Source organism: Rhinoderma darwinii, chromosome 2 (assembly GCF_050947455.1).
Source record: "Rhinoderma darwinii isolate aRhiDar2 chromosome 2, aRhiDar2.hap1, whole genome shotgun sequence".
Lineage (NCBI taxonomy): Eukaryota > Metazoa > Chordata > Amphibia > Anura > Rhinodermatidae > Rhinoderma > Rhinoderma darwinii.
The window spans coordinates 178,432,904-178,454,559 of record NC_134688.1 but is presented as its reverse complement, the minus strand read 5'-3'; the positions used below and the strand labels follow the sequence as shown (position 1 = coordinate 178,454,559).

Here is a 21,656-nt window from a genome sequence, read left to right as displayed (position 1 = left end):
GCTATGATTAAGGACCCTAGTGGTCTGAAACGTGTAAGCGTGGTCCCGGGATTTTTGTTTTATCCTTGGTTTTAAACATGACCTAAATAAAATTGGAATTTTAATTATTTGAGTGCTGGATCTGCCTTTTCTACACATCATTTTTGTCATTGTTAATGTTTTTCTTCAAATTAATTATCTGATTAAGATCAATTACTGATTATGCGATGAAAAGCTTGTTCTCCACAGGAAGAGTCCAACTGGGAGCGGAAGGCGTGAGAACCAGATTCTGACAGAATGTGGACGGATAAAGGAAGGTAAACCGGTAGCACCCAAGGCACTCTTGATGGACCTTGCATTGATGGTGTATGACCTCACATATGCCTCAAGACTGCAAGGATCAATTGGTATGTCCCAGGCTTTACAGCTGATGCTGCTAAATTCTGTTAGAGCTGTTTGATTTGCCTACAGAACAGTCCTGGCAGACCGGTGCCAACCTTATCATACATTTTTCTGCCATGACTAAGAGCACCGTGTGTGCTTGAAACGCGTAGGCTCAGGCCAAACAGCCCGCTACTGCATACACCTTGAGACTGCGTCTCCTATTTGTCTTTTAACCGCATCTTTAATAAAATTGGGAATATACTTCCTTTTTAAATTGGACACAGCGCTGGACTTTCCTCCTTTTTTCTTGCCAACCTTATCATACCCGCCTCCCACAAAGAGAACAGACCTTGAGAGGCCTTCCCAGGTAAAACGAACCAGAGTAGGGGGGGGGGGGGAATTGGTTTGAGAAACTTGTCAGATAAACATGTGGAATCTGTGTATATTTCTGTGAATAGGAGATGTTCCAGGTAATCAGCTGAGATCAAGGTATAAATCCTGCTGGAAAGTGTGACACCAAGTTCAAATACAATGTACCCAGTAATTATACATCTTCTAGGTGCCCTGTCCAGTGTAACAAAGAAGTTTTTCTTACATAAAGGTGTTTGTTTGTCGTTTAAGGGCCTGTCATTATTATTGTATGTACTTAGAACAACGTTTATAGTGTATGCGGATGATGTTATCACCAGATTAGTATTTATTTTAACAATTGACAAGGGTTGGGGATCCCAAGCAAGTGCCAGTAAACATGAACTAAAATACTTTTAATATGATGAACTCCATCACTCAGATGCGGCAGGCGCAGCCTGAGCCAGTACAACGTGTTTATCATGAACTGACGGCAGTGTCACAATTCCAAGCAGCCGCCCAGACAAGTAACTTACCGGAGGAAGAGGACACATGCGGAGGGTTTGTGGTAGTCACAATAAAACTCCACTAATCCGTCTACGTGGGATCTCGCCCCAGGCTCACAGCATGAGGTGCTATGTACAGACCGGTGACGTATACTAAAAGAGACGGTGTCTGACAGATGAGAAGGACCAAACCAAGTCCTGATGACATCAGCGAAGTAAAGTAAAGACCAAAGACCTGAGTGAATCCGTCAGCAGTATCAAGTGTTTTAATAAGTAAGTGACCAGGTGGAGGATAGTAAGAAATCCCCCACTGGACACCACTGTGCAGTCTGACTCGACAGAAGACAGGAGAAGAAGAGGACGATGATGTACAGGACTGGCAATGAACTGATGGGACCCGAAACCTGAGGGCGATAGCATGAGATTGGTGATAGCATTATATTATTAGTTGAGGCCCCATTGTTTATATTGTCTGAGGTTTATAATTATAATGTGTGTAAATATGCCACGGTGCTGCAAATTACGATCAGAGGAGTTTTATGTGGAGGTGTGAGGTGAAGGTCACTGGTTATTGTCACTCATATGTAAGAAGTACATGGCAGCAATGAGAGCCCGGAGGTCATGTTACCCGGGTGTCTTTAGGTTTGGGGAAGATGCTGCCCATGACCTGTTATATCTGCAGGGGTAAAAGTCCCATTAGGACAGTAAGTGACAGTGCGACAATTATTACCATGAATAAAAATGTAGACTGGATTAATTATATATATATATATATATATATATATATATATATATATATATATATATTACAACCAGCGGCGGTTTGTAGATTATACCAAGACAACCATCCTGTATCCTGAGGAGAATAGGGAAAGTTAGGACCACTCCGAAACCTTGGAAGTCCAGGTACAAAGGGGGGTTACTCATAAGGAGTAGCTCGTCTCAAGCTGGGGAAGAAATCCAAAACCCCTACCCGCCCGGTTCGAGTGGTCAGTAGTAGGTTGCTAGGCAGACTCAGGGATAGAGTAATAATATTTTTAGGGGGGACTGTCAGGGATCATTACCATGTATATTGTTTGAAAAAATATTATCCTTACATATATATATCAATATATTACACAAAGAACTGGAATGTAACAAAATGGACCATGTATCAGGAACACACCGCCGCTGTAATGCAAGAGGAGTGTACAGAAGAACTTACAGCTGAGGAGCCAATAGGGCTTAAGCACGAGCACAAAAATCCCAATTTCCCAGCTACTGCTTGAGTTATGAAGTATATTAAAATATAACTTTTATTACTTAGCTTTAGAAATAAAGTGCCATAAGGAGAGAGTAAACGTACAACATTGAGTTAAATTAAAAATGTACAGTCGGTTAGCGTAGCATTTGAGATGTAGGATATATTGACATCTCATGGATATAGCGTGGCTGACACGTGCGGCAGCTGCAGACTGCCTGGAGAGCCTTTGTATCACACAGAGTACAGTGCAGGAGCTAACGTCGACTGTGTTAGATTAAAAGAGCACTAGCCCCCCGATATGTTTCACTGCTACAGCAGCGTCTTCAGGGGATAGATTCGGGGCTATTACGTCTTCACACCCTGGAGCGTCTGGCAGACGCCGTCACAATATTATACTCCTCCGAAATTACATGCAGCGATTGTGAGAAAGGCCTTGGTTGGGCCGAAACGTCAATATACGCTTATCGCTTGCATTAAAAAAAATTTGTTCTGTACAATACCATACCATGTGGAATGAATGAAAATAAAAAAATTTCCTTGGAATCAATACAATCGTATGTCTTTGGAGTGCTTTTGGGTTTATTTTATATATCCATTAGTGGGGTACAACCCGAACCTGAATAGCACCAACGAATTGGAGTGCAACCTTACTACTTCTATTTAAATACCACTATTCGTCTGTTTGGTACATATCTTCCATGCATGCCCTCAGTTCCAATTTACAGAAGTGGCTATTCGGTGTGGAATAACAGGGAGAAGGAAGTTTGCCCTGACACTACAACTGGTCCCGCAAAAAAAAGTTATGGCTCTTGGAAGGCAGGGAGGGAAAACTCAAAAACAATAAAAAAAAATGGCCTGGTCCTTAACACCTTCCCGCAAAATGAGGGGTCGGGTACATCGGCATTGCAATTAACTTACCGCAATCCGACGTACCAGACCCGTCATGTAGGTCTTCAGTGGGTGTCACCTGTAACATACAGCTGACATCCTGCTGCAACGGCGGCGATCGCAGTTACCGCCGGTATTTAACCCTTCAATGCAGCTGTCATTGCCGTCTGCCGCATTGAAGCGGTTGACAGAGGGAGGGAGCTCACTCTGTACCACTCCGTGAGAGATCGGGGGTGCCTATGGTTGCTATGGCAACCAGGAGGCCTAGCAACGGCTTCCTGTTTGGCCAGGTATGGAAGCCTATTATGTCCTGCCCAAGGAAGGACCTAATAGTCTTAACTGTCAGGTGAAAAACGACAGTAACAATACACTGCACATCTTTTTTATTTTTCAATGGAATTGATGCGTAAATCACGCACAGCACACAGATGTGCATCCGTGTGCTGTGCATGATTTTCACACACCCATTGACTTCAATGGGCGCATAGGTGCGTGAAAAACGTACCAATATAGGCCATGCAGTGAGTTTCACGCAACGGACACATGCTGCGTCAAAACTCCTGCATGTGTGAATAGCCCCATTGAAATAAATGGGTCCATGTGCTGTGCGTGATTTTCACACACAGCACACAGACGAGTTTTACGCTCGTCTGAATGAGCCCTAAGTGTTAAAAAAAAAAGAGTGAAAAAAAAGTAAAAAACAAGCGTTTAAGAAAAATAAATCAATAAAAAGTTTTAGGTAATAAAAACAATAATCGCCCTGTTTCCCTGATCAATCCCTTTATAAATGAAAAAAAGGCAAATTTAAAAAAACTATACATAATAAGTATCGCCGCGTTCGGAACGGCCTGAACTATAAAAATATCACGTTATTTTTACCGCATGGTGAACACTGTAAAAAATTTTAATAAAATACAATGACAGAATTTATTTTTTTGGTCACCTTGTCTCACAAAAAATTTAATTAAAGAGGCTCTGTCACCACATTATAAGTGGCCTAACTATTACATAATGAGATCGGGGCTGTAATGTAGGTGACAGCAGTGTTTTTTATTTAGAAAAACGATTTTCACCAAGTTATGAGCGATTTTTAGCTTTATACTAATGACTTTCTTAATGCTTAACTGGGCAGGACAGGATGTCTATTCACATTCCCGACATAATGTAAGAAATAGGGCACTTATAATGTGGGGACAGAGCCTCTTTAAAAAGTGATCAAAAAGTACTCCAAAAAATGGTACCCACAAAAACTACAGTTCATCATGCAAAAACAAGCCCTCCCACAGCGATATCAATGGAAAAAGAAAAAAGCTATGGATATCAGAAAATGGCGACACTAAAACATGATTCATTTTTTTTAGAAAAGAGTATTTTTATTGTGGGAAAGTAGTATTTTTATTGTGGGAAAGTAGTAAAACGTAAAAAAACAATATAAATTTGGTATCGCTGTAATTGTATCGACCCACAGAATGAAGTTAACATGTTGATTATACTGCACGGTGAACACTGTAAAAAAGGAAAAACAATACAGTGTGAGAATTGCTGTTTTTTAGTTTCCTCGTCTCCAAAAAAATTGAATAAATAGTGATAAAAAAAAAAATCCCATGTACCCCAAAATGGAATCAATAAAAATTACAGCTCGTTCCACAAAAACCAAGCCCTCACACAGCTCCGTCAATGGAAAAATAACACGTTATGACTCTCAGAACTCAATGATGCAAAATTCTGCTAAATGACGGCCCAGACTAATTTTTTAGGTCCAGTAGTTTTTCACTATAAACCCCACATCATCATTTGCTAGACTCCACAGGTGGACCCCGTAGATGCAGCGGACATGAGGGAACTTTAGGGTCTTGTGCTGCTTATAGGGCTAGTGAAGAAGTCAAAGATTAGGCAATGCTGGAGCGCAGATATTTTGTACAATACTCAAAAAACCTGGCCTGTGCATGAAGGATTAGTTCAACGCGTACCAGACCAATCCATGGATCAATAATTTTATTATTCATTCACCCTGTTATTACATCATCCTATTATGCCCTGATGTACTCCGCCCAGCTTACATTTACCCTGATGTACTCCGCCCATCTTACATATACCCTGATGTACTCCGCCCAGCATACATATACCCCGATGTACTCCGCACAGCATACATATACCCTGATGCACTCTGCCCAGCTTACATATACCCTGATGTACTCCGCACAGCTAACATATACCCTGATGTACTCCGCACAGCTAACATATACCCTGATGTACTCCGCACAGCTAACATATACCCTGATGTACTCCGCACAGCTTACATATACCCTGATGTACTCCGCCCAGAATACATATACCCCGATGTACTCCACAGATTACATATGCCCCCACATTATAAGCTGAAATACCAGTAAAACCTCAAACAAAACTACTACCAAGCAAAAATCTACGCTCCAAAAGCCAAATGGCGGTCCTTCTGAGCCTGACAGTGTGCCCAAACAGCAGTTTATGACCACATATGGGGTATTACTGTACTTTGGAGAACCCACTTAACAATTTTATGGGGTGTGTGTATCCAGTGGCACAAGCTGGGCACAACATATTGGTTACTGAAATGGCATATCAGTGGAAAAATTGCAATTTCCAATCTGCAACATCCACTGTGCACGAATTTCTGCAAAACACTTGCGGGGTCAAAATGCTCACAATACTTCTAGATGCATTTCTTCAGAAATGTAGTTTCCAAAATGGGGTAATTTTTTGGAACTTTCCACTGTACTGGTTCCTTAGCTCAATGCAACATGGTGTCAGAAATCTAATTTTGTAAAATCCCCACTCCAAAAACCAAACTGCGCTCCTTCCCTTTGGAGCCTTGATGTGTGTCCAAATAGCAGGTTATGACCACATGTGGAGTATTGCAATACTCGGGAGAAATTGCTTTACAAACGTTGGATGGCTTATTCTCCGTTATCCCTTGTGATAATGAAAAAATGCAACTTTTTAGTGGAAAAAATTTGATAATAATTTTTACGGCCTAATTCCAATAAATTCTGCATAAGACCTATGGGGTTAAAATTCTCACTATACCACTAGATAGATTCCGTAATGTGTGTAGTTTTACTTTTGGGGGCCCCTAATATTTTGGCCCCGCAGGGGCTTTAAATTGTGACATGGCATCTGAAAACCATTCCAGCTAAATTTGAGCTCCAAATGGTACTCCTTCCCTTTTGAGCCCTGCAGTGTGTCCAAACAGCAGTTTACGACCATTTATGAGGTACTGCCATAATCGGGAAAAATTGCTTTTCAAATGTTGGGGTGCTTTTTCTCCTTGTAAAAATTTAAAACGTCCACATTTTATCAGAAAAAAATGTGGCTTTTCAATTTCATAGCACAATTCCACTCGATTCAGCAAAAAACATGTGGGGTCAAAATACTCCCTATACCCCTAGATAAATTCCTTCAGGGGTGTAGTTTCCCAAATGGTTACATTTGGGGGCTTCCACCGATTTGGTCCCGCAGGGATTTGCAAATGTGACATTGCGCCGCAAACCATTCCAGCAAAATTTCAGCTCCAAAAGCCAAATGATGCTCCTTCCCTTCTAAGCCCTGCCGTGGGTCCAAACAACAGTTTATTGCCCCATATGGGGTATTGGTGTGCTCAGAAGAGGTTGCTTTACAAATTTTGGGGTGCTTTTTCTTCTTTATTTATTGTGAAAATGGAAAAATGTGAGCTAAAACGACATTTTATTAGAAAAAAAAAAAAAAAAACACGTAGGTTTTCATTTTCACTGCCTAATTCCACTTAAGTCAGCAAAAAACCTGTGGGGTCAAAATGCTTACTATACCCCTCGATAAAACCCTTGAGGGGTGTAGTTTCCCAAATGGGGTTACTTTTGGGAGCTTTCCACTGTTTTGGTCCCACAGGGGCTTTGCAAATGCGACATGGCACCTGAAAACCATTGCAGCAAGACTTCAGCTCCAAAAGCCAAATTGCGCTCTTTCCCTTCTGAGCTCTGCCCTGTGCCCAAGCAGCAGTTTATTACCACATATTGAGAATTAGGCTGGGTTCACACACACTTTACGGACATAATTCGGGCGTTTTAGCCCCGAATTACGTTCGAAAATGCGGCTCAAAAGCGTCGGCAAACATCAGCCCATTCATTAGAATGGTCTTTACAATGTTCTGTGCCGACGGTCATTTTTTGCCACGTCAAAGAATTGCCTGTCACTTCTTCAGACGTAAATGGAGCCGGTTTCCATGGAAAGACGCAGCGAAAGACGCCTGCACATGCCATTACGGCTGAAATTACGGTGCGGTTTTCTCCTGAAAACAGCACCGTAATTTCAGCCATAACGGACGCTGCCGTGTGAACATACCCTCACTGTAATCGGGAGAAATTGCTTTTCAAACGTTGGTTGGTTTATGGTCGTTTATACCTTGCAAAAATGGAAAATGTCTACGTTTTATTGGGAAAAAGTTGATTTTCATTTTCACAGCCTCATTCCACTAAATTCAGCAAATAACCTGTGAGATCAAAATGCTCAGTATACCCCTTGATAAATTTCTCGAGGGGTGTAGTTTGCCAAATGGTGTCTTTTTTGGGGGGGGGGATTTCCACTGTTTTGGCCCCACAAAACCTCTTCAAACCTGACATGGTGCCTAAAATATATTCTAATAAAAAGAAATCCACAAGGTACTACTTTGCTTCTGAGGCCTGTGTTTCAGTCCATAAGCACACTAGGGCCACATGTCGGATATTTCTAAAAACTGCAGAATCTAGGCAATAAATAGAGTTGTGTTTCTCTGGTAAAACCCTCTGGGTTACAGGAAAAAGAAGATTAAAAATGAATTTCTGCAACAACAAAAAAGAAAAAAAAATTACATTTGTACATTTCACCCCTACTTTGCTTTCATTCTTGTGAAACGCCTAAAGGGTTAAGAAACTTTAATGCTGTTTTGAATACTTTGAGGGGTGCAGTTTTAAAAATGGGGTGATTTGTGGGTTTGTATTGTATGGGCCCCTCAAAGCCACTTCACAACTAAACTGGTCCCTGAAAAAATAGCCTTTCGAAATGTTCTTGGATAAGTGAGCAATTTCTGCTAAAATTCTAAACCTTTGTAACATCCTAGAAAGAGAAAAGAATGTTAAAAAAAAAACCTGATGCAAACAAAGTACACATATGGGATATGTGAAATAGTAACTATTTTGTGTGGTATTACTATCTGTTTTACAAGCATACATTTGAATTTAGAAAAATGCTAATTTTTGCAAATTTTCTCCCAAATTATGGTGTGTTTTTACAAATAAATATTGAATTTAAATCGACCAAATTTTTTTCACTAATATAGGGTGCAATAGGTCACGAGAAAACACGTTTGGATAGGTTAAGATTCCAAAGTTCTTCCCACATAAATGAATATCAGATTTGAAAAAAATCGGCTTAGTCTAAGGCCAAAACAGGCTGTGCCCTAAAGTGGTTTTCCGAGTTAGTTTTTAAAAAATTGGGCACGGTAGGGGAGGTATAAAAAAAAAAACAAAAAGAAAAAAAATAACCAAACCCTTGCTCGAGTCACGGATCCCCATCATTCCAGCGCAGCCGCTTCTTACCGCCGTTGTGTATTGACATAACTGCAGCGATGATGCCTTTAAGGAATTCATGTTATGGCTGAACGGTGTAGGTCTTAACGGTGTTGGTATTAAGTGAACTTGCCCTGGTATGATTTTTGAGGTGATAACATTACACATACCATTGACTGTCATACATTGCCTCTCTTGAGAGGGTTTACCTTATTTGTATAATATGGACTGCAATTGCCACAAAATACATTTTAAAGGTTGTGTATTTTTATTTTTTTGCCCGATCCAACAATGTTAGATTGTATATTACAGCATATTTGTTGTGTCATCTATTTTCTATTTGGTTTGTTGGATTATTCTTACATTATTGATTTCTACTATTAATAGTTATGCCCTAGCAGTGAAAACAATCAAAACCATTTTTTTTTTGTTTCCTTGGTGTCAATTGTGTAACAGCCATAGAATGAAGTAAAGCGGTGTGTAAGAAACTGAAGTAGTGGCACGCAGAGACCCCATGGTTCCATATTATAGAGCCATAGACAATCTGTGTGCAACCATACATTGCATGCATGAAGCACAATGTTCTCTCAATCAATGTTTCTAGGGGAGAATTTTTTTGTAATATGTTATAAATTGGAACAGGTCACTATTTATTCTCATTCAGATGCTGTGAGAAATCTGTGAGGACCCCCCCCCCCCACCAAAAACGAAAAAAAAAAAAAACTGATAAAAACAAAAAAATGTAAAAACAAAACCCATCTGTGTGCCACTAAAATCTGAGGTATAGAGAGGTACAGTATGGGCCCATAGTAGTCTATATTACAGCCATGCGGGTGAGCCCTTAGTTAGCCACAGACCTGTCCTACTAGTAAATAGCAATCAGGTGTCCATTGGCACACAATCACTAGTCACATGCTTGGAAAGGGGAATCGCTCTCCTTGGCACCATTATGAACCATTTCCTATTCAATAGAGTGACATGTAACAATATTCAAAAACGAATAGTAAAAAAAAATAAAAGATGTAGGAAAGCCAGTATGCGCTTAACATATCACTAGTTCGTTCCTAAAAGTTAAGGATACCAGATGTGTAAATGAGGGGAAAACTACTTTTCTTTGATTAGTACACTTGTAAAAAATTAAGGAAGGACACAGAATTATATATATACAGGGTATTTCAAAAAGAATGGTGCAAAAGTAAGGGTATGTTCACACGCACTAATTATGGACGTAATTCGGGCGTTTTTGCCCCGAATTACGTCCGAAAATAGCGCTGACAAACATCTGCCCATTGAAAGCAATGGGCAGACGTTTGTCTGTTCACACGAGGCGTGTATTTACGCGCCGCTGTCAAATGACGGCGCGTAAACAGACGCCTGTGTCAAAGAAGTGACCTGTCACTTCTTTGGCCGTAATTGGAGCCGTTATTCATTGACTCCAATGAATAGCAATGGACGCGGCGTTCAAGCGCCTGCACATGCCGTTACGGCTGAAATTACGGGGATGTTTTCAGGCGGAAACATCCCCGTAATTTCAGCCGTTACGGACGCTGCCGTGTGAACATACCCTAAAGGCCTGTAGTAAAAGTAACATCAGTGGTAAATGGCCAGTGACTGAAAATCACAAAACCGGCTTAGTTGTCCATAGTAACCAATCACAGCAGAGCTTTCATTTTCAAGAACCAAATTTGAAATGGGCTTACATAGTGACACATAAGAAAGAGGTCACAACATCGATGCAAGAAAAAACTCTCGTGAAAGTACGGAAAACCTTCCAGGATAAATTTGGAAAATGCGCTCCGCATAAAAATTGCATTTCGCGTTGGGTGAAGGAATTTGAAACCACTGGGTTTAGAATTCGGGTCTCAGAAAAACCTTGTGCCCTTATCGAGCACATGAGGGACTCACCCAAAGTAAACAAGTTCTGTGCAATGAGAAGGTGCAAAATCTACGGTCCCTTCTTTTTTGCTGAGGATACTGTCACTGGCCACTCCTACCTGGACAAGTTAAAGAAATGGCTTATGCCACAGATAGAAGATCTGCCTAACGTAGAACGGCCACGCCGGAAACAACAATTCACCTGTGTTGCACTGGCCTCCACGATCGCCAAATCTAACACCCTGCGACTACGTTCCGTGGGGCTACATCAAGTACTCTGTATATCTGTCCCCCAGCAACAGGATCTGTACGACCCTAGACAACGCATCGCCGAAACAGTGGAGTCCATATCCGAGGATATGCTGGCATGTGTCTGGACACAACTGGACTACCGCCTAGACATCTGCCGTGTCACTAATGGAAATCACTTTGAACATTTGTAGTGTAGATAAAACTTGGATAGTGTGCCTTTTCATGTTAATAAATTTGTGTTATGTTCTCTCGGTTATGAATACGGAGGATATAATTTTGAACCATCCTTTTTTAATCACCTTGTATATATTTTCTAACTTAAAGGGGTTGTCAGAGATTTAATGACTATTAATGCTTGCAATTTATAAATGTAAATACATTTGTAATATACTTACGTTTTCCAAAGTGGCCCCGTTTCCAGATCCTGCCATTGGGAACTTGCCGGGTGACGTCACTCTCTGCACTGGCTCTGGCCGCTTTGTTGATCTTGAATTCTTTGCCGGGTATTAGACACGTCACTTGTGACGGGGTGTATATCGGCTTGTTCTGCTTCACAGCCCGTAACGCGCATGCGCTTTCACTGAGGTTCTCACAGTCCCTGCTGTTCGAGATAACAGCAGGGGCCGCGCATGCGTATAACAGAACAAGCCGATATACACCACGTCACAAGTGATGCGTCGTATACCCGGAAAAGAATTCAGGATCAACAAAGCGGCCAGAGCAGAGAGTGACGTCACCCATCAAGTTCCCCACGGCAGGATCTAGAAACTGGGCCACTTTGTGTTAATGCTCGTAATTTATAAATGTAAATGCATTGGAAAATGTAAGTATATTACAAAAGTCATTAAATCTCAGACAACCCCTTTAAGTTGTAATAATAGGACAACCCCTTTATGACCTATCCGTAGGATAGGTGATAAGTGTTTGATTACTGGGGTCCAAACCATCACTAGAACAGGGGTCCCGAGTCCCCCATCTGAATAGAGTTGCAGTCACGCATGAGTACTACTGCTCCATTCATTGTCTATGGGACTGAGATAGCCAAGTAGTGTTAATCTTAGCTTATTTTAGAATACATTTTTATATTTTACCCAAGATTATGATATATATATTAATCTCTTATATCTTATTATTTATAACAATGGAAGTCCCAAAATCAAACTATGCATATACTAATGTGACAGGGCATATGTAACAGCAAGGACCAGGAAACCTAACAAAAGCACAAAAAGTTCTATAAACATTTCTGAATATTACAATACCCTTTTGAAAGGAATGTAAAAATAACTGACCTTTCTTACAAATCTTTGAAATGAAATTCAAAAAACAACTATTTAATGCCCATGCACTTTTTATTAATAAAACTAACAGTGCCAAGTTAAACAAATCATTTATAAGTCTCTGTATAGTTAATAAAATTACATAAGTGTATGTATGTTCCAATAAAAAGAATATTGTATTTTAGCAGGCATCTGACAGCACTTGTGCAGTTAACCATTTCGTGAATTTTTATCTGAAACCGCTGCAGCTTGCCTTGAAAAATCATCATATAAAATATGAACTGCTAAAAACGATTCACAAATCCAGAAGGGCAAGGAAGGGAAAAAAAAGCTTAAAACGATAAATTTCAACATTATAATAGATTATAATGCATGTTTAGGAAACAAATACAAAACATTTGCTTCAGAACACATTTAAAATGATAATTATGTAAACTATATAACAAAAAAAAATAATAATCAAAGTTTACCTGGAAGAATTCAGGCAAATTATACTATAAGCAATATTTATATACTGTATATAGCAACCTTCAAGACATTTCACATAGCTGCACCAGCATTGCAGAAAAATCTTTTGCCAGAAAATGTATGTCATTTCCCCAAAACATATACAATAGGAAGTATAAAAATGGCTGTATTTCAAATTATGTTAATTTTATATGCAAATTGGAGAAAAAAAAAAAAAAAAAAAAGTGTCTTTGGAAGTTGCATGATTTGACAAAACCAGGCTTAACCCCACATTATCGAAGTACTCTAAATAAATGCCAATTTGAAAATTGTGTTTCATTTAACACAAGCATAAGATTTTATTTGGTTTTAGTTTGGACAATACATCAGTACAAAAGCGATGCAAAATTATGGGGCAGAAAAAAAAAAAAAAAAAAAAAAAAGAAAAAAAAAAGAACAAAAAAAACGCATAGAATAAAAATAAATGAATCCAAACATTCACTGCACATAAATGGATAGGAAAAAAATGTATTTGCCTAGATTCAAAAACTTTTTGCTTTGTTATGATGACTTGCTTTAGCAATTTTTTTTCTCAGCAGTGATGTCAAACAAGAGAGAAAAACACAAAGTTCCTGTAGCTTTTTTCTTTTTTTACTGAAAACATTTCACATCAGTCATCATCATCATTCTCATTAAAGTCATCATCATCATCATCTTCTTCCTCCTCTCCAACATAAGACACCGGGGTCTCCACTCTAGAGCTGCTGTACTGTGATCCATTGGAACTAGTTGCCAGTATCCCATCAGTGGTCAAGTCACTGCAAAAACAAAAATACTCTGTCATTTTGCGGTCAGCCCCTTTCACACTGCGTTTATGGCCTTCGTTTGACATATATGGCAGGAAAAAGTTCCCTTCATATGTTAAACAGGCTGTGACTGATGTCTCACAATGGAATTAGTCACCCATAGGCTATTATAGGAACAGTTAAATGTATGTCGACCACAGTATTCTATCAAGCAGGGGGAAAAGCGGTATCTGAAATATATTGCCCATATGAGGACAAAAGGGACACTCTTTTGGCCCCATTGGTATAATGGGAGCCCATGGGTATCTATAACTTATGAGCCAGGAGCTTTCCCGATGCATGTGTTAAACGTGCAGGGTAAACGCAGTGTGAAAGGGGCCTAAGGTGTGCAAAAATATTTTAATGAATCACAAAAAGAAGGTTGTAAGGAATACATTGTGTCTATACCCTAGGTTAGGCAACTTGTAGATCGAGATATACCGGGTAGGTCTTTGACAGGTCCTGAGTAAATCATTTATGCCGTAATTCAACAATGAGGGCACTTCAGTCTACAAGTTTTGGACTAAAGCAGCGATGGTCATCACAATAGTCCACAGAAAGCCTCTGTTATGGTGTGTTACCATTCTGATGGACACATTTTCCCTCCTTGCCTCAAAAAAAATCAGTTCTTCTGTGAAAATCTCTCTCTCTCTCTGGATATCTGAAAACGTACCTAAACCTTTCAAATGACTTTTCAGCATTAACTGTTGCGTGTGTTTACATTAACAATAACACTATATCTGACAATTATACTAATTCCAATTCTAATAATTGTCAGTTTTCCCTGAGCTCAGCACCAGTGTTTCCCATACATAGAGATAGGGGAGCAGTATTTCCTCTCTCTCACTCTCTCTGCTATCACCCACAGAAGCCTCATGGAGGACATTATATAACAGTAATGAGCAGTGTAGCTGTGAATCCAGGATTGGGGTGAGATAGTACAGTACTTACTAGAAAATGCAGAAGCATCACTGTATGTGCATCTCCCTCCAGGTGCTCCCTCAAACCTCTATGGGCAGCAACTGCAACCTGATCACTCAATGTACAGGATTTTATTAGTAAATGCAGAGTAAGTGATCAGTGCATGAAACAGGGGGAGGAGAGGAGTCCGATAAGTTTTTTAAAAAAAGAGGCATTTTCAGTAACAAGATAGATTACAAGTTTATCTTTGCTTGTATTATTGAAAAAAAGTTTAAAAAAAAAAAGTTTAGTATCTCTAAGAATTTTCTGTATTATTACACTAGATCTTTGCCTCACCAAGGCTGGCTACCCCAGTCTATACCAGGGAAATGAATGTGGATCAGCCAAAGAGTTGAAGAACCTTCATAACTTTAAAGTTCACACAGGGTGGATGTGCTGCGTAAAGTTACGCTGCGTAAAGCTACACTGCGTATCCGCCCCGGGGGCCGCAGGAAACTCTGCTACTGATACTCTGCACCAAACTGTGGTGGTTTTTCACCCGGAATGTCCGCTGCAGTCACATGGGATGAAACTTCATCCCAGGAGGCCGGCCCTCAGACATAATCCAGGCCGGCCTCCTGGAATAACGTTTTATCCCATGTGACCGCCGCTACAGCCTGTAATTGGCTGCAGCGGTCACATGGGATGAAGTCATCCCAGGAGGCCGGCCTGGAGGAAGACACTCAAGACTTCTGGGTAGGTATAACATTTATTTTTTTATTCCTGAGTTGGATTTATTGCGGTGAAATCTCTGCAATTCCACCGCAAAAAAACGCAACTGCTATTTGTTGCGGGTTTTACCGCCCCATTGATTTCAATGGGGAAAACCCGCAATAAATAAGCAGCGTTTACACTAATGTTATGGACATTCTGCAGAAAAAAATTCTGCACCGCATGTCAATTTGAGCGTTTTTTTCCGCTCAGTATTTACGCAGCGTGTAGATGATTTGTTCTGTCATCCACTTTGTGGAAAATCCACAGCATAATACAGTAGCAGCAATGAATTCTGTGTGAACTGACAAAAAGCTGCGCAAATCTTCACTATTTTCAGGGACCACCAATGACCAGCCTGAAAGCAATCTGACTTCTGAATATTCCTGTGGTGTATGACTTGCTATTCACAGTGCTCTTACATCCTCTTGTTTGGGTAAGATATCCATTTTAGCACTCTCATCAGTAAGAAGTAGTTTCCTCCTACTCTGAACCTTACTAAAAAGAATGAAGAGCGCAGCCTGTAAGTGACTGAAGCTAATAAACCACAAAGCGTTCATTTTCTTTTTAATTGTAGATTAGAAAGCTAAATTTACAGACTTGGAGGTTTTTAACCCTTAGTCCTTCGGATGCCTGAATATCCACAGCAATGCCACAGGTGAGTTTTTATTTTTTGGGGCACAGGTAAAGCTTTAATCTGGTACCAAGACAGAAAAGTAGGACATGCTACATAATTCTCAGCACGGTTCTTTGGCACGGACACCTATCCGTAGCGATACGGAAAGGTGTCCTCGTCCAAGAGAACCAAACGGGTCCATAATTGCGGACCGTTTTGAAATTACGGAGATTTTTTACGGTCGTGTGCATGGGGCCTAAGAGCAGAGAGGCGGCGCTAGGGAAACAAAAACTAAATTTGTAATAATTTATTGTAGATTTGATATAACATTCTATTATATTCCCAAGATCTATGGCTCCATGTCACAGAAAATAGTGCTGACCGTGCTGGTGGGTTGCGGTATAAATCAACACTTGTACACTATAACTCCACCTGCCACATTGCTCTACAAGTAAATCCTCAATGTGCACATTCTTAATGCGGATCGCTGCTCTTCTAATTTTTTTTATAATGTTAACAGTACACTACAAGACATAGTAGTGTATATTGGAAAGTGAAAAAAGGGCCTCTGTAATTGCGAGATTTCTGAATGGGTTATCTGCACACGAGTAGGACTAGGCTATCATCGGCATGCACGGACCCACGCACACCCAGATTATTATTACTGGGACAGATTGTTTTCTGACATGGAAACGCAAAAACGGGGCAATGTTTTAAACAACGTATTCAGTAAATATTGTTTTTAGATTTTATATACATTAAGCACTTACGTTACAAAGTGGCAAGTGGCTCATCCATTTTTTGTATTTTATTTTTACCTGCTGGCTTTGATGGCAGCGCCCCTGGCAGGATTGGGCTGTCACACACATCGCCTCCTGGGGAAGCTACTGTAGAGGGAGGAAATAGGTGTGGGGTGACAGCTCCCCCTTGGTCTAGGCCAGCGGGCTCCAACATTTTATACCTTGTGAGCCGGATTTAAAAATGAAATGATGTCTGGCAGCCACATTTTAAGTAAAAAAAATGTAACATGTTAAAACGTAAAGAAAAACTAAATCCACCAGCCAAATTGGCACTTTTCTAGTGATACAATATTTCTGTAAGATTTTTCATGTGGATGTCATATTGTAGCAAGCGCATATGGTTATAACTCAGGGTTCCTCTTGCAGTCACACAGCAGGGGGTTGCGTAGCTCCTGAGTCACTGGTCTAGGCCATCTGAACTTGATACATTTTGTCATTTTGATTGTTTGCTACATTGGTAAAAAGAAAAAGGAATTTTCCTGGTCTTCTCTTTTTTATTATTCTTTCACTTGTATACATACGAATATACATATATATAATATAAGCTGAATACGATGCATGTTTACCATTACATACACTTTGCCAGCATTTATTGATGGGGATTGTGCCTTCACATTTCCATGGGACCAGTGGGAGTGGACCTTCTTATTTTTAGTGGTTTGGTCTTTGGTGTGGAATAAAGGTTAAAATGGGTTGTCTAGTTTAGAAAACCCATTTTTATACACTATTAGAGAATTCTGGAGGTAATAGAGGAGGTCCTCTGTTCAGGACACTCATCCCTTGGCCCAAGTGGAGAGCAGTTACAAAGAACTCCCCCCGCTCTGGAGGACCTGTCCTGTATTAGACAAACAACCTATGGATTTGAATGGGCACTGTGTAATGCTTAAATCTCCCCCATTGTAGCGCTGCAGCTTTTAATATAAAACAGACAACAAAGTATATTATGATACAATTTTTAATACCTTTCAGCACGGTCAGCCTTTGACGTGTACAGTTCCAGACTGCTGTGACAGATGCTCATGTATCATCCACATCAATATCTACACCTGGTCAAGCTTAAGTAGTTTCAGTAATATGTATATAATATGTAAGGACTATTTTACACAAGCGTGTTCGGTCCGTGATATATGGTCCGCATGTCAGCAGCATTTCCCGGACCGAACACCGTGCCGGGAGCCAGGCTTCTAGCATCATAGTTATGTACGACGCTAGGAGTCCCTGCCTCCCCGTGGAACTACTGTCCCTTGCTGAAAACATGATTACAGTAAGGGACAGTTTTTCCGCAGCGTGGCAGGGACTTCCTGGTATCGTACAAAACTATAATGCTAGGAGCCCGGCTCCCTGCACTGCGTTCGGTCCGGGAAATACTGCTGACATGTGGACCGTATATCACGGACCGAACACGTTCATGTGAATTAGGCCTAAGGTGTAATAATATACACTATGGAAATCGCCTAACAAACACACTAGTGGACCAACATTCTTCTATATGGGAAAAAGAATTTCAGTAAAATGTAACGTTTTTACCTGGAAGAAAACCTTCGACCATTCGACACTGAACCTGAAGTAGACGACACATACACACTGCTGATGGATCCCTGAGCCATTTCTAAAAAGTAAACAAAAATTGTGTTTAATATTTAAATTAAAAAAAGCAGAAATAAAACCCCTTAAAAGAGGATCTGTTACTAGTTTATTATTGCCCTATCTAGTAACTAATATAATAGGAGCTATGTTGCTGATAACTAGTGTCATTTTATCCCCAAAACTTGTTATTATTTGCAAAGCGATGTGCATTTTTCTAAATATGCTAATTTGGCTATACTTGCCAAATGGGAGGCTACGCTTTTTCAGTGACATACAGTTCTCCGCTTCCCGGCCCAGCAACACAGCCTGATCATATAGTATACAGCCTTTCATTCCCAACTGTGTTTTCAACTGGTGATACCTCTGGTTGTTTCACAGCTAAAACGGTGATCCTGGTGCCATAGGAAAGATTAGAATCTCATCTTTCATATGCCACCACTGTTCTAGGGTGGTCCACAGCTGGAGATATGGCTATTTGAAGAGAACCCCCATTCCCTCCAGCCTCAGTCTCTCACACTATGTGAAGCAGCTTCATGTTGCTAGGACGGAGTCAGAGGCGGTGAGGTAGCTACACCTCAGGAGAATCGCTGGCATTGACACCCACTTGTCAAGTATAGCCTCATTTGCATCTTTAGAAAAAGCTCAACTTAGAGACTGTCACCACATTATAAGTGCCCTATCTCGAATGTAAAAACACGCCCACTTGGGCATTAAGAAACTCATTAGCATAAAGCTAAAAATCGCTCATAAAGTGGTTTAAAATAGATTGTTTTTCTAAATAGAAAGCATTACTGTCACCTACATTATAGCTCCCATCTCCTTATGTAGGAAATAGGGCACTTATAATGTGGTGACAGAGCCTCTTTAAAATAAACTTTTTGGGACACAATTTTCACTAGCATTATCAGTGTGGTATCGCCTATTAGATTAGCTAGGAGATAGGGCATTACTAAACTAGTGATAGGTAGTCTTTAACCCATTCACGACTCCCATATGACTATATACATGCTAACTGCCGATGCCCCGTGCAGTTAGCATGTATATAGACGTTTGCAGCATGCATTGGGGTTTAAGGAGTGCAGAAGCTGCTTCAGTGTGAGCAGCTCTGCACTAATCTATGTGTCGGCTTTATAAGTGCAGACACCTCTGACTTCGTTTCATAAAACAAACGTGTTTTTTTTTTAATGAAACTAAAGTTACAAGTGCAGCTCTGCTCACAATGAAGCAGTCTCCACTTTTCTCTCTCCTCAGTGTGTGCCCGCACCTCCCTCCTCCTCCTCCCTCTGTTGGCTTCTGCCCAGAGATAATGGAGCCAGTGTGCTTGTTATCTGGGCAGATAAGGTACTGAAAGTTTTATTTTAACTCTTTAATCTTCTCCCTCCCCTGGAGAGTGAAGGCTAACTGTTAAAGACCTGCAACAGTGTGTATATATACACACACACATAAAAAATATATATTACACACACATTATATATATATATATATATATATATAGTAGAAAAAGGTGCTTTATTGGTCCATATACACACACACACACGACGTTTCAGCTCAACACAGGAGCCTTTCTCAAGTGAACAAATTCATGTCATGACCACACATTTATAATAGAACCAATATTACAAAAAAGTAGTGCCAATAAAATGCAACAACACATATAAGGTTGCCAAAAGGTACATAGTGAATTCATATATGTAACATTAAATGAGTGAGGAATGTGTTATAAAGATACTATCACAACAGGACTGTAATACATAACCTAATACATTACAGAAAGTTATATAGTCTAACAATCTTTTCATTGTATATAATTAGATAGGATCGTGCACATGTGTAGATATCACTACACTTGAGGGACTCACCGAGAGTAAGGATCCGGCTCCAACGTAAACACAAAACATGTGCTGTAATCACCATTGTCGAGCTGCTACTATGCAGACTCGCAGAAGCATTAGTATTCGTGCTGCGCATGTCACGCATGCGCAGTCACGAAGAGAACGCCAATCAGCCATACCCGAAGAGGGCAAATGCCAATCATAAAGATGCAAAGAAAATCCACAATAAGAAATGGAGTTTACGAGTGAAGGGAAAAATCCCTGGTCAATCCTATTTAATACAGGAAGACAATATGTACTAGAGAGAGAGAGAGAGAGAGAGAGTGTGAGTGTGAGTGTGAGTGTGAGTGTGAGTGTGAGTGTGAGTGTGAGTGTGTGTGTGTGTGTGTGTGTGTGTGTGTCACACACACACACACACACAAAGTCCGATTTGACTAGCTTATCTCTCAAATTGGGTGGTCTACGGTAAGTGAACAGGGGCGGTTTTCTGAGAGGTTCTACATGTGGGAAACATCGACCCAACATGGGCCAATGTAACCGTATAACATCATATATCCGATTACTCATCTGTGTATGAATACTAATAAATTGGATACGTTTTTGATCCCGGTTTATCCTGTCCTGTAAAAGATCAGCTCTAGCGATAATCTACCCTACGTCTATGCTGTTCTGTTACGGATAGAAATAGTTTACTGAGATATGACAGCTCACATCCTAGAAAAATGATTAATTCTTTGCCGGTTAGTCAACTTATGTGAACCAAGAGAATCATAGATAGACCTGACAAACTTTCTGTTGGCCTTGATCAAATGATGGACAAGTTCAAAGCCAGAGGATGCCCCAAACGTATATTACAACAGCATAGACGTAGCGTAGATTCTATCGCTAGAGCTGATCTTTTACAGGACAGGATAAACCGGGATCAAAAACGTATCCAATTTATTACCATTCATACACAGATGAGTAATCGGATATATGATGTTATACGGTTACATTGGCCCATGTTGGGTCGATGTTTCCCCACATGTAGAACCTTTCAGAAAACCGCCCCTGTTCACTTACCGTAGACCACCCAATTTGAGAGATAAGCTAGTCAAATCGGACTTTGGTCCATCAAGAATTAAAGGACAGACTTTTTTATCCTCCCCGAAGAAGGGTTGTTTCCCCATGTCTCAGTTGTACGAACTGCACGCTTTTGGTCAAGGGCAGTCAGTTTGTGCAGCCTGATACTGGTAAACAATTCTTCATCAATTACTTTTTGACATGTAATACTGAATTAATAATCTATGTACTCCAATGCCCTTGCCGTCTCCTGTATGTAGGAGAAACGACACTTGATGCTAAAACGAGACTGAACCAACACTGCTATACTATACGAAAAAAAGAGACTTGAACTTCCTGTCTCCAAACATTTTTCAGATTTTAAACACGGTGAAAGAGACTTGAAATTTTGGATAATAGATCATGTACCCCCACTACGCAGGGGTGGCGATAGAGTTAGATTGTTGAAACGCCACGAGTTGCAGTGGATTTACAGATTGGGTA

The 21,656-nt window shown here is 40.3% G+C and overlaps 1 protein-coding gene across 7 annotated transcripts in view; it reads right to left on the bottom strand.

The window, feature by feature from the left end:
- Positions 1 to 12,377: 12,377 nt before the first annotated feature.
- TFDP1 (transcription factor Dp-1) overlaps positions 12,378 to 21,656 on the bottom strand; it is a 102,568-nt gene continuing 93,289 nt past the window's right edge. For all 7 annotated transcript variants that reach the window (XM_075852545.1, XM_075852546.1, XM_075852547.1 and 4 more), the window contains 2 exons: positions 18,220 to 18,301; positions 12,378 to 13,578 (listed from right to left, as the gene is read on the bottom strand). In XM_075852545.1, coding sequence (XP_075708660.1) covers positions 13,431 to 13,578; positions 18,220 to 18,301 — 230 coding nt within the window. In that variant the 3' untranslated portion in view covers positions 12,378 to 13,430. The remainder of the gene's footprint in view (positions 13,579 to 18,219; positions 18,302 to 21,656) is intronic.